Source organism: Cebus imitator, unplaced genomic scaffold (assembly GCF_001604975.1).
Source record: "Cebus imitator isolate Cc_AM_T3 unplaced genomic scaffold, Cebus_imitator-1.0 Scaffold87, whole genome shotgun sequence".
Classification (NCBI taxonomy): Eukaryota; Metazoa; Chordata; class Mammalia; order Primates; family Cebidae; genus Cebus; species Cebus imitator.
The window spans coordinates 4,846,596-4,856,509 of NW_016107402.1; the positions used below are offsets into that span (position 1 = coordinate 4,846,596).

The following is a 9,914-nucleotide window of genomic DNA, read 5'->3' on the forward strand; positions in this document are numbered from 1 at the left end:
ACCATTTTAATGCAGACACTTCAGTGGCATCTAGTGTATTCATGGCATTGTGCAACCACCACCACAATCTATTTCCAAAACTTTTTCATCATCCCAAACAGAAATTCTGTAACCATTGAGTAATAGGGACATGAGGTTTTCCCCCAAAGGACAAGAGTGGGTGCTGAGGGGTGAAGCCCTGCTTGGCTCTCCTGTTTCCCTTCCACATCCACACTCCCCATTCGATGAAGGGCTGACCTGCTCTGGCTGCCTTCCCTTCCAGCTTTCAGTTGGGATTGGCCGGTGGGAAGCACCATCATGATGAAAGATGTGCACCCACAACCTCCCCAGCTCCCTCTCTGGTAGGGGCTTTCTAAGCATGACCACAGCTCTAGCCGGGCAGTCCCCTCCCATGATGAGAGCTCCCTCCTCTAGCCCATTCAGGTCTAGGATTTGTAACAACTTCCTGTAGTGTAAGCCCTGCTGGGTCCCATCCCTGGTAGGTTCCCATAACCCCACCCATATATCTAATTAATTCCTTAGTTGAAGGCTTTTGGTACCCCTTTGAATATACAGTCACCTCTGTACCCTAGGGTTCTTTGGCCTTAGATTCAACCAAGCACAAATTGAAAACAAAACAAAAAAAATAATAAAGAAAAAATAACAATAAAGATACAACTTTAAAAACCAGTATAACAACTTTATTTTTTTAGACAGAGTCTTGCTCTGCTGCCCAGGCTGGAGTACAGTGGTGCAATGGCTCACTACAGCCTCGGCCTCCCGGGCTCAAGAGATCCTCCCACCTCATCCTCCCAAGTAGCTGGGACCATAAGGTGTGCACCACCATGCCCGGCGAATTTTTCCATTTTTTGTAGAGGTGGGGTTTCACCATGTTTCCCAGACTGGTCTTGAATTCCTGGGCTCAAGTGATCCACCCATCTCTGCCTCCCAAAGTGCTGGGATTACAGGCATAAGCCTCCGTACCCAGCAGACAGCTACTTACACAGCATTTACATTGTATTAGGTATTACAGCTAATCTACAAATGATTTAAAGTATATGGGGCCAGGCACGGTGGCTCACGCCTGTAATTCCAGCACTTTGGGAGGCCAAGGCAGGCAGATCATTGGAAATCAGGAGTTTGAGACCAGCCTGACCAACATGGTGAAAGCGTCTCTACTAAAAACACAAAAGTTAGCTGGGAATAGTGGCATATGCCTGTAGTCCCAGCTACTGGGGAGGCTGAGACAGAAGAATCACTTGAACCCAGGAGGCAGAGGTTGCAGTGAGCTGAGATCCTGCCACAGCACTGTAGCCTGGGTGATAGAGTGAGACTCCGTCTCAAAAAAAAAAAAAATGTATATGGGAAGATGAGTGTTAGTTATATGCAAATGCATTCATCTCTTGGTTATCCTTGGGGGATTGGTTCGAGGACCCCCTACAGATACCAAAATCCAGAGATACTCAAGTCCTTTATGTAAAATAATGTAGTATTTGCATATAACATTCATACATTCTTCCATATACTTTTTTTGCCACCCAGGCTGGAGTGCAGTGGCACGATCTTGGCTCCCTGCAACCTCCGCATCCTGGGATCAAGTGATTCTCCTGCCTCAGCCTCCCCAGTAGCTGGGACTACAGGCTTGCACCACCACACTCAGCTGATTTTTTTTTTTTTTTTTTTTTTTTTTTTTTTTTTTTTGTTGGTTTTTTTTTTTTTTTTTTTTTTTTTTTAGTAGAGGTGGGATTTCACCATGTTGGTCAGGCTGGTCTTGAACTCCTGACTTCAAATGATCCACCCGCCTTGGCCTCCCAAAGTGCTGGGATTACAGGCGTGAACCACTGTACCCCGCCATCTCCCAGATACGTTAAATCATCTCTAGATTACTTATAATACCTAATACAATGTAAATACTATGTAAGTAGTTGTTATACTTTATTATTTGGATTTTTTCCCCCCAAATATTCTCAATTGCAGCTGGTTGAATCCATGGATGCAGAATCTGTGAAGGGCCAACAGTACTACCCCACTTTCTTTTTTTTTTTGAGATGGGAGTCTCACTCTGTCACCCAGGCTGGAGTGCAGTGGTGCCATCCGGCTCACTGCAACCTCCGCCTCCTGGGTTCAAGCAATTCTCCTACCTCAGCCTCCTGAGTAGCTGGGACTACAGGCGCCAGCCACCATGCCCAACTAATATATATATACATATTTTAAATATATATACATATTTTTAAATAATATATATACATATTTTATATATTTATATATTTTATAAGAGTTTCGCTCTTGTTGCCCAGGCTGGAGTGCAGTGGCATGATCTTGGCTCACTGCAACCTCCACCTCCAGGGTTCAAGGGATTCTCCTGCCTCAGCCTCCCAAGTAGCTAGGATTATAGGGCATGTGCCACCATGCCCGGCTAATTTTGAATTTTATTTTTATTTTTAATAGATACAGGGTTTCACTGTGTTAGCCAGGATAGTCTCGATTTCCTGACCTTGTTATCTGCCCGCCTCAGCCTCCCAAAGTGTTGGGATTACAGGCGTGAGCCACCTCGTCCAGCTAATTTTGTATTTTTAATAGAACGGATTTCTCCATGTCGGTCAAGGTGGTTTCAAACTCCTGACCTCAGGTGATCCGCCTGCCTTGGCCTCTTAAAGTGCTGGGATTACAAGCGTAAGCCACGGTGCCTGGCCAGTACTACACCATTTTATATCAGGAACTTGTGCATCCAAGAATTTTGGTTTCCATGTGGGTCCTGGAACCAATCCCCAGAAAATATGGAGGGATGGCTGTAACATCCATTTCCTGCTGGGCACCGATGAATACAGGAAAAGTCCTATAATAATAACCCCGGAATTCTCTTGGCGCTGACCCTCTCAGAGTTTGTGAGTCAAACCAGCTCCATACTCCGGTCCCAGGCTGGGCAATGGAGATGCTTTCCTGGAGAGCCCAGGTCGAGGGGTGCCTGGGGTGCGCGCCAAGGCCCTACTGCCCTCTGGTGGTCAGCTCCAGGAACCGTATCTCAGGACTACAACCTCTCCTGAACCAAGCCCATTAGCAATCCTTAAACAAAATGCTTGAAAGCGGAAGTATTTCAGATTTTGGAATATTTGCATATATATAATGAGATATCTTGGGGACAGAATCCAAGTCTAAACACGAAATTCACTTATGTTTCATATACAGTTTATACACATAGCCTGAAGGTAACTCTATGTATTTTTATTTTTTTTGAGACGGAGTCTGGCTCTGTTGCCCAGGCTGGAGTGCAGTGGTGCGATCTCGGCTCACTGCAACCTCCGCCTCCTGGGTTCAAGTTATTCTCCCTGCCTCAGCCTCCTGAGTAGCTGGGATTATACGCATGTGCCACCACACCCAGCTAATTTTTGTATTTTTAGTAGAGATGGGGTTTTGCCATGTTGGCCAGGCTGACCTTGAACTCCTGACCTCAGGTGGTCCGCCTGCCTCAGCCTCCCAAAGTGCTGGGATTACAGGCATGAGCCACTGTGACCAGCCCAATTTTATATATTTTAAATAATTTTGTACAGCCTGTCTCATGAGGTCAGGTGTGAATTCTCCATTTGTGGCAGTGTTGGGTTTTCTGATTAGGGATGCTCGGTCTGTACACACCTGAGCTTATCTCACAGTGTGGGGGCACTGTCCCGTTTACAGGTAAGAACTTAAGGCCTTCAGTGACTTCCCATAGTTAAGACCAAAATCTTAACTGCAGAGCATGAGGCCCCATCCTTGCCTCCCCTGCTGTCACTCTGACCCAGCCACCTGGCTTTTTCTCAGGTCCCAGTGTTCGTGGGCACAGCTGTCAGTTAGAATGTTTGGGTACTTTCTGAGTCCTTCTCCACCTGGAGGCCTCAGCTCCTTCTTCAGTCCCCTCCTGGGATATCACTTGCTCAGGACTCAGGAGGGTCCTCCTCGCCGCCCCTCCCTACCCTCTCTTATTCACCTCTTGCAAACATGGGGCACTGGTTGGTGCCGCTCTCGCCCATGGAGCAGGGCATGTCCTGCTTAGCTCATCGCCGCAGATCAGTGCCTGGCATGTGGGAACCACCACCTGAGCCACTGGCAGTCACGAAGTGTTTCTGTGCCAGCCTCTGAACTAAGTACTTCAGGCCCCCAGGCCAATCTCCCTCCTGAAGACCCTTGTCCCCAGGAAGCAGCCCTGGACTCTACCAAAAACTCACATTGATTTATTAGAATATGAAAAAGATTCAGTTTCTTCTGTACAGGCGGCAGAGTGGCAGCAGCTGCGGTGGCTTGGTACATGGTTGCCGACGTCACCCTTGCATGGTGACTCCTGCCCAAACAGCACTTGCATGGAGAGGAGGATGGACAGATGGGCCGAGGACCCACGGCCCAGTCCCCTGCAAAGAGGGACACTCTGACTATTGCACGATCCTGGGGGAGTGCCCTGGGGACAGGGGAAAGGAGTGTGTGTGAGCAAAGGCCTCTTGGGGGCCCAGGATTCTGCCCAGCCCACCAGCCTTGGGGGACAGGAGATCCTCAGGGGAGGCCTTCTCCACCCTCCCCCACCCCCAACTCCACAGTGGGCTCCACAGCAGACAGGGTGTGGTACACACGAGGGGTGCTTTCCAGGGGCCAAACCCAGGGTGGGGGAAGTAAGAGCAGGCCAGCAGGACTGAAGGTCAGGCCCAAGAGCTAGGCAGGTGCCCAGAGGCCCAGCATCTGTGAGGTTGGAGAGACTCTTGATTAGGCGTGGGAGTCACTTCTGATGTCAGAGCCTTCAGGCCACAGTCAAGAGCCCAGCAGGCTCTTGAGAAACGTGGTGGGGCGGGGGGGGGTTGGACAGACAGGCACAAATGAGGAGGGGTCATTCCTGGAGTGTGAGAGGGGAGTTAAGAGGGCAGAGCACTGTTCAGCCAGGAGTTTTCAAAACGTTTTAAAAATAGGAGTGCCCTCTGTGCAAAAACAATCATATATATGGAAGTATGAACAAACGAAACTTAAAAAAGGCAGCACATTCTGGAGCCACAGCCAGTCCTTCCCCAGCAGCATCCCCTGAGGGCCAGTGGTCCCCGTGGGAGCACAGTTTGGAAAGCTCTGAGTCACGTCACTGTCACCGTAGAAACCACCCCTGCTCCAGGCAGAGACACTCAGAGATGCCCTCAGCCCGCAGCTCTGAGTAAGGACAGGTCGAGGTGGTGGCCAGGGTGACAGAGCTGGCAGGAGGAGTGTGAGACCTTGGTGGGCCAGCAGTCCCTCCCCCAGCCAGATGCCTGGTACCCCTGGTGTGTCCCCTGATAAAGCAGGGCCTGCTTGAGGGAGGCCTCAGCTCCCTCCCTTCCTGGGTGGGACCACAGCTGAGCCAGAGACTCTTTGGTTGGAAACTAGGATTGGTCTGAACGAGGAGGGGGATGGCAGAGGGAAGAGCCTCCGAGGCCCTAGTCCAGGTCCTGGAAAAGCCTGGATCTAGGGGAGGGCAGGACCGGCCTCACCAGCCCGAGCAATTCTGCCACATGGATTGGGGAGGCAGTTCTGGTGTGGAGGAGGCTTCCCAGGTGGGGGAGGGAGAAGCTGTTCTGGGGTGGGGGCTGTGGGCCCAGCTGCCATGCGGTAGGGGGAGGGGCAGGGCCCATCCGGGTCAGGAACGGCAAGGGGAGCCCCCAGCAGCCCCTGCTCTGGTGGGAGAGTCTGTGAGGGGACGGGCACTGCCTGCTGGCCCTGGTGCTACTGCCCCTTGGGGATGAACGGTTCTCCCTCCCCAGGCTCAGGGTGTGGGCCTGGGTCACTGAGGCAGCGCTGTATCCTCTGGGAGCTGGGGCTGTCACTGGGCCCGGGGGTGAAGACATCCTCGGTTCCTGGGGACGAAGTCTCCTTGCTCCGCATCACAATGCCCCCATCGTCATCCTCGTCCTCCTCGGCCACCTTCGCAGGATCCCGGCTCAACCCCAAGACCTTGCCCTTCAGCTCTTCATTCACCAGGTCCACAGACTCGGGTGACTGTGGAGAGGCCGGGTCAATGGTGATGACAGGCAAGTCCTCCTTCGGCTCATAGGCCAGCGGGTCTGGGGACCAAGAGTAAGGCACAGGCTGGGTTCGGCTCCGGGGCCAGGCCAGGCATGTGCCACTCAGCTGCGTCAGCGCCTCCTGCAGGTCCCCTCACCAGTGCAGCTGGCCTGGTCCTCACTGGCCTCAGAAGCAGGCCTCTGTGACCCTCTAGCCCACAGCGTCTCTTCCTCAGACTGTGGCCCTCTCCTCTGCCAGGGGCTCCCAGAGGTGTCCCTCCATAGGCCAAACCTGGGGCTTCCCCAAGTCACAGTCTGCCCTGGGGCCCTGCCCTCGCCTTCCCCACACGTTGGGATCCCCATGGGGCAGACACCCTGCCTTTCGGACAGGCCCCCTGTCTCTCCCAGCTCCCTGCACCATCCTCACCCAAGAGTCTCTCTCCCTAGGGATGGCCCCTGACCTGGAAGCAGCTCACGGCTTGGGAGGGGCCCCTGGGGTCAGCGAGGGCGAGGCCTGTCCTCCAGGTGGTGGAGGCCTGTGCCCATCCTCAGGAGGCAGTGGTTCAGAGGCCTTACCTGAGCCGATGCGGGCCCGGGACATGGTGGGAGAGTCCAGCTTGTGGGCCGGCACTGTCAGGTAGTTGTTGATCTGAAAAGAGAGGACACGTGGGGTGAGCACAGGCAGCTGGGCAGAGGGAGCCCCTCAGGACAGCACCCGGTCCTGCACACCCCACCTTCCGTGGGTGCGGGCACTCGCTCCCCCTCCCTTGTGCCTGTGCCTTAAACAGGCACCTACACTGCCCAGCCTTAAACCCACCCATTCCTGTCCCTGCCACCGCCCTAACCCAACCACGCCCCCCACCTCCATGCCAGTCCCTTGCTTAGAACTCTTCATGGCTCTCCACGCTCTTACACTGCCAACAAGCCCCTCGAAAGCCAAACCCTGTTTCTAGAATGGGCGCAGTTCCTCAGAGGGCCGTGGCGGAGTCTGGGTGAGTGGGAGGGATACAGATTCCCGGAGACAGGCAGCGGCTACCTTCTGCTCCAGCTGCCGGGCCTTCTGCCTCCGGAGCAGCATCTGGTTCCAGGCTTCTTCGTAGGGGTCTGCCACCAGCGTGTGTCTGTTGTAGGACCGCAGCTGTGGGTAGGACAGCGTCAGGGCAGGGCAGCCTGGAAGGCTCTGGTCATGGAGGGGTGGGGGCAGTGTGGAGGCCAGGCCAGCCCCAGGGTTGGTGCCGAGGCGCAGGGCAGGGCAGGGCCGTGGGGAGAGGGCCAGGCTGGGGAGCAGGTCCTCACCCGCTGCCTGGTCTTCTGTAAGTTGTTCCTCAGGATTTTGCGGATCTCCTCCTCCTTGTCCTTGGACAGCGCGGGCAGGATGCGCTCGGAAGGCAGCGACTTGGGGTGGATGTTCCTGGGGCAACAGGGCAGACGTTAGGTCCCCAAGACTCCTGGGATCCTGGAGCCTTCCAGGCTGGGGCAGAAGGAGGTCACCCTGGGGATGATCCAGGTGGGCACCAAAGCCTCAGGTCCTTGGTGTGAGCCTACAGCTCTCTTCTCCACCCCAACAGGACAACAGAGGGCCCCGCCCCCAGCTGGGCTTGCCGGCTGGTGTGTGGGAGAGAAGACCCCTGCGTGGCCCCGACACTCACTGCATGGAGACGGTGGAGACAGCAGAGGGGATCTTGCCCATGCCCCCGCTCTCCACCAGCTCGATGGCCTGCTTCATCTCCATCTTGTGGTAGAAGGCAATGAGCTGGGGCTCCTTGGAGCGTTCGCCGGCTATCAGACACTTCTTCACGTATTTCTTATTAAACCGGTTGAGCCTGGTGAGAGGAGGAGGGAGATGGATGGAGCCAGCTCCCAGGAGTGGGGAGATGCCCAGGCCCGGGAGACCCTTGCCTGCCCCTCCCTGCCTGCCCACCAGGCCTGCCACCTACTTGTCCTTCCAGTGGTGGTGACCGTAGTGGCCACAGATGTCCTCGATGCCTGTCAGAAGGTGGTCCAGGAACTGAAAGGGGCCCAGGGCCAGGTCAAGCCTCGCTGTGGGGCGCCTTCCCTACCAAGACCTCTGACTAGCCCTGCTTCCTCCCTGAGCTGCAGCCCTGCTTGGTCCAGCCCTGTGGTTCCATGAGCAGCCAGGAGGTGGCGCCCACACCCCGCTCATCGAACCCAGTGCCCCTGACTTGGTATCTCGAACCTTCACCTGTGTCTGGCTGAACCCCCTTCTCTAATCCCACCTGGGACCCATGCCTGGCATAGGTTTCAAATGGAGGCAGAAATGGCATGATGCACCCTCCTCAGGCTCCCAGCTGCTCACACCACACCTTCCTATGGCTAGACCCTGGTGGCCTCCTGAGCAGAGGGAGCCCCTGGGCACCAACACAGGGAGGAGGGGCTGATGGGGGGCAGGGACCTGAGGCACAGCTGCTCCCCAGCTCCCTGCTCCTTCTCCTGCAACCAAGGGCCCGGCCTGCACTCCAGTACCTGTGTGTGGATCTCCTCGTTGATGGAGCGTTTCGTCTCTTGCTTTTTCTTCACAGCCAACAGGTCTACCAGGGGCCGAATGGTCATGCCCTATTGAGGGCAGGCAGGTGTCAGGCACTCCAGTTCTGCTACCCAGGCAGGGAGGCCGCAGAGCCTCCCTCCTGCACCCCAGGCCCCCAGGGCTAGGATGCCCTCTCTGCTTTGCCCTCTCCCAGGACCCCAGGGTGTGAGAACTCCCCCACCTCCCAGCACTTATCTAAAGAACCCTGCCTTCCTGCCAGGCCCCCATCTCTCCCAGCTCCTTGCAGGGTCCTCACCCATGCAAGGTGAGGTCCTTAAGGCCTGCCTCTTCCTGGAGACATGGCCAGAGGTTTGATCACCAAATGACCCCCACGCTGGTCATCTGGCCTGGGCCAGGTGGCAGAGAACCTGGGTTCAGATGTGGACTGTACCACACATTTGCTCTGCAAGCCCAAGGTCAGGCCCCACATACAGGGAAAACCACCTCTGCGCTGCCTCACCCCAAGGACTGCCGGGAGGACCCAGCAATAACAGCAGCAGCAGCTTCAACGGCACACCTCCCATGTGACCAACACATGCGCTTGTAAGTGTTCTAGTATCAGCTCTCCAGTACCCACAACACTAAGTGGGAGGCCCTTCCTTTTCCCCTATTTAACAGATGCAGAAACTGAGGCTCAGAGAGGTTAAGCAGCTTTCTAAGATCCCATAGAAGCAGTACAGCCATGATTCAACCCAGGCAGGCTGGCTCTGGAGGGAGGGCCCCTCCCCAATGCTGCCTTCAATGGGCTTGGAAAATCATTAGCACCTAAGAAAATTTTTTTGAAGATGTAAGCAGGGCAAGATGACAAAAGTGGCAGCCTCCTCTCCTTTTTTTTTTTTCACTGTACTCCAGCCTAGGTGACAGAGCAAGACTCTGGCTCAAAAAAAAAAAAAAAGAAAAAAAAAGAAATGGAGGCTCAGACAGAGTGTTTCTCATTTGTCCAAGGTCAGACAAAGTCAGGTAAGGTGGAGTAATCTGTACCATCACAGGCTGGGCTTCCTTGGGGACATTAGGCATGAGAGTGCTCTTAGCTAAGCCTGGGCCATTTAAATGCATAGAAATCACTGACCAGCAAGCTGGAAGGATTCTTGGGAATCACCTCGCCCAGTTTCCTCACTTTACAGATGGGAACTGAGACCCAGAGAAGGGAGGGTCTTTCTTAGGGTCAAAGAGACAACAACACAGAACTAGGGCTGACCAGGCCTCCTGCTGCTGGCTCACAGCCCTTTCCAGTTCCTCATGCTGTGATATTATTCCCATTTTACAGATGCAGAAACTGAGACCCTGAGATAGGAAATCTCTTGCCTAAACCCCTACAATGAGTTTGTAGTAAAGAGAGATCTTGGGCCTGTTGTCTTGGGCCTGTTGTCTGTACCCTCTTCTCTCTCTCTTTTTTTTTTTTTTTTTTT

At 54.3% G+C, this 9,914-nt stretch overlaps 1 protein-coding gene across 1 annotated transcript in view; it reads right to left on the reverse strand.

The window, feature by feature from the left end:
* Window positions 1-4,162: 4,162 nt before the first annotated feature.
* Window positions 4,163-9,914, reverse strand: part of SLC9A1 (solute carrier family 9 member A1) — a 61,701-nt gene continuing 55,949 nt past the window's right edge. Inside the window, exons 6-12 of the mRNA XM_017534827.1 lie at window positions 8,445-8,534; window positions 7,898-7,968; window positions 7,610-7,783; window positions 7,257-7,371; window positions 6,997-7,098; window positions 6,537-6,609; window positions 4,163-6,020 (exon numbers count right to left, since the gene is read on the reverse strand). Of these exons, the coding sequence (XP_017390316.1) occupies window positions 5,683-6,020; window positions 6,537-6,609; window positions 6,997-7,098; window positions 7,257-7,371; window positions 7,610-7,783; window positions 7,898-7,968; window positions 8,445-8,534 (963 nt within the window). The 3' untranslated portion in view covers window positions 4,163-5,682. The remainder of the gene's footprint in view (window positions 6,021-6,536; window positions 6,610-6,996; window positions 7,099-7,256; window positions 7,372-7,609; window positions 7,784-7,897; window positions 7,969-8,444; window positions 8,535-9,914) is intronic.